At 44.2% G+C, this 1,217-nt stretch overlaps 1 gene segment (V, D, J or C); it reads left to right on the forward strand.

The window, feature by feature from the left end:
• Nucleotides 1–194: 194 nt before the first annotated feature.
• LOC123966716 lies at nucleotides 195–696 on the forward strand. The segment is given in 2 exon segments: nucleotides 195–251; nucleotides 359–696. Coding segments are annotated over 2 exon segments (390 nt in total).
• Nucleotides 697–1,217: the final 521 nt, after the last annotated feature.

Genomic DNA, 1,217 nt, shown 5'->3' on the forward strand with positions numbered 1-1,217 from the left:
CATTGAGAAGCAGCATCATCAGAGTAATCCAAGTCCCTGTTGGAGTCAGTCAGAGCATTTCCATAGAGAGCCACTTTGCATCAGCAGCACCATGCTCCAGTGCTCTGGGAGACTTTATAGTCCTGAGAGTTGAACACTGGATGACTGACAGCTGTCCTTCATGACAACAGAAGCCACAGAAATCCTCCTCATCAAAAACATGACTTTGGTCTCCGTCCTCATCTGGACTCTCCTCTGCTGCTGCTTCACAGGTAAAGTCCAGAGAATCAAACTCCTCTCCTCTATGAACATCCGTCCCTCTGAAATGAAGCCCACAAAACCATGACGCTGCTTTATGTGTTTGTCTCTGTATCCTCAGAGTCCAGAGGCCAGATCACAGTGACTCAGCCTGGAGCAGTGAGCTCTGCTCTGGGAGCCTCCGTCTCCATCAGCTGTAGGGTCAGTCAGAAGGTTGATGAGGATTGTAACTCGTATTTCCCATGTCAATCCTGGTACCAAAAAAGAGATGGAGAAGCTCCTAAACTCCTCATTTACACTGCTAGCACGCGAGAATCAGGGATTCCAGCTCGTTTTTCTGGCAGTGGATCTGGGACTGACTTCACTCTGACCATCAGTGGAGTTCAGGCTGAAGATGCAGCAGTTTACTACTGTCTGGGTGGAAACACTGTCAACAGTCAGTATGTGTTCACACAGTGAAAAAGCGTCGTACAAAAACCTCCCTCAGTCAGACTGAACAGAAACTGAACTGACTGCTGCAGCTGGAAGTTACTGCAGAGACTGATACAGTTCACTGAGGACACACACACACACACACACACACACACACCATGGTCTTGGGGGCAAGTCATTCACATAATGCATTTTCTAGCCCTTTACCCTAACCTTAAAACTATCACAACTGACCGTAAAACACAAGTCCTAACCTCAAACAGCCCTTTAAATTGTGGAGTCCAGCACCACACGTCTGTATATGTGGGCTTTTTTCCTCCAAGGGTCAAAATACTCTCAGTTAATATTGTTTAAGATGAAGAAGAACTGTCAAAACATCAACACTGAAATAATATTTAATAACAATAAATAATAATATTACTCTTGAAAATCCTCTTGTACAAGTAAAAGTCCTGTTTTTTAATGTTTACTCCAGCATCATCAGCAAAATCTAGTTAATCCAAAAGTACTAATTTGGGCAGAATGGCTCCTTCCAGAGTGTTGAAATA

This window comes from Micropterus dolomieu, unplaced genomic scaffold (assembly GCF_021292245.1).
Source record: "Micropterus dolomieu isolate WLL.071019.BEF.003 ecotype Adirondacks unplaced genomic scaffold, ASM2129224v1 contig_14085, whole genome shotgun sequence".
Classification (NCBI taxonomy): Eukaryota; Metazoa; Chordata; class Actinopteri; order Centrarchiformes; family Centrarchidae; genus Micropterus; species Micropterus dolomieu.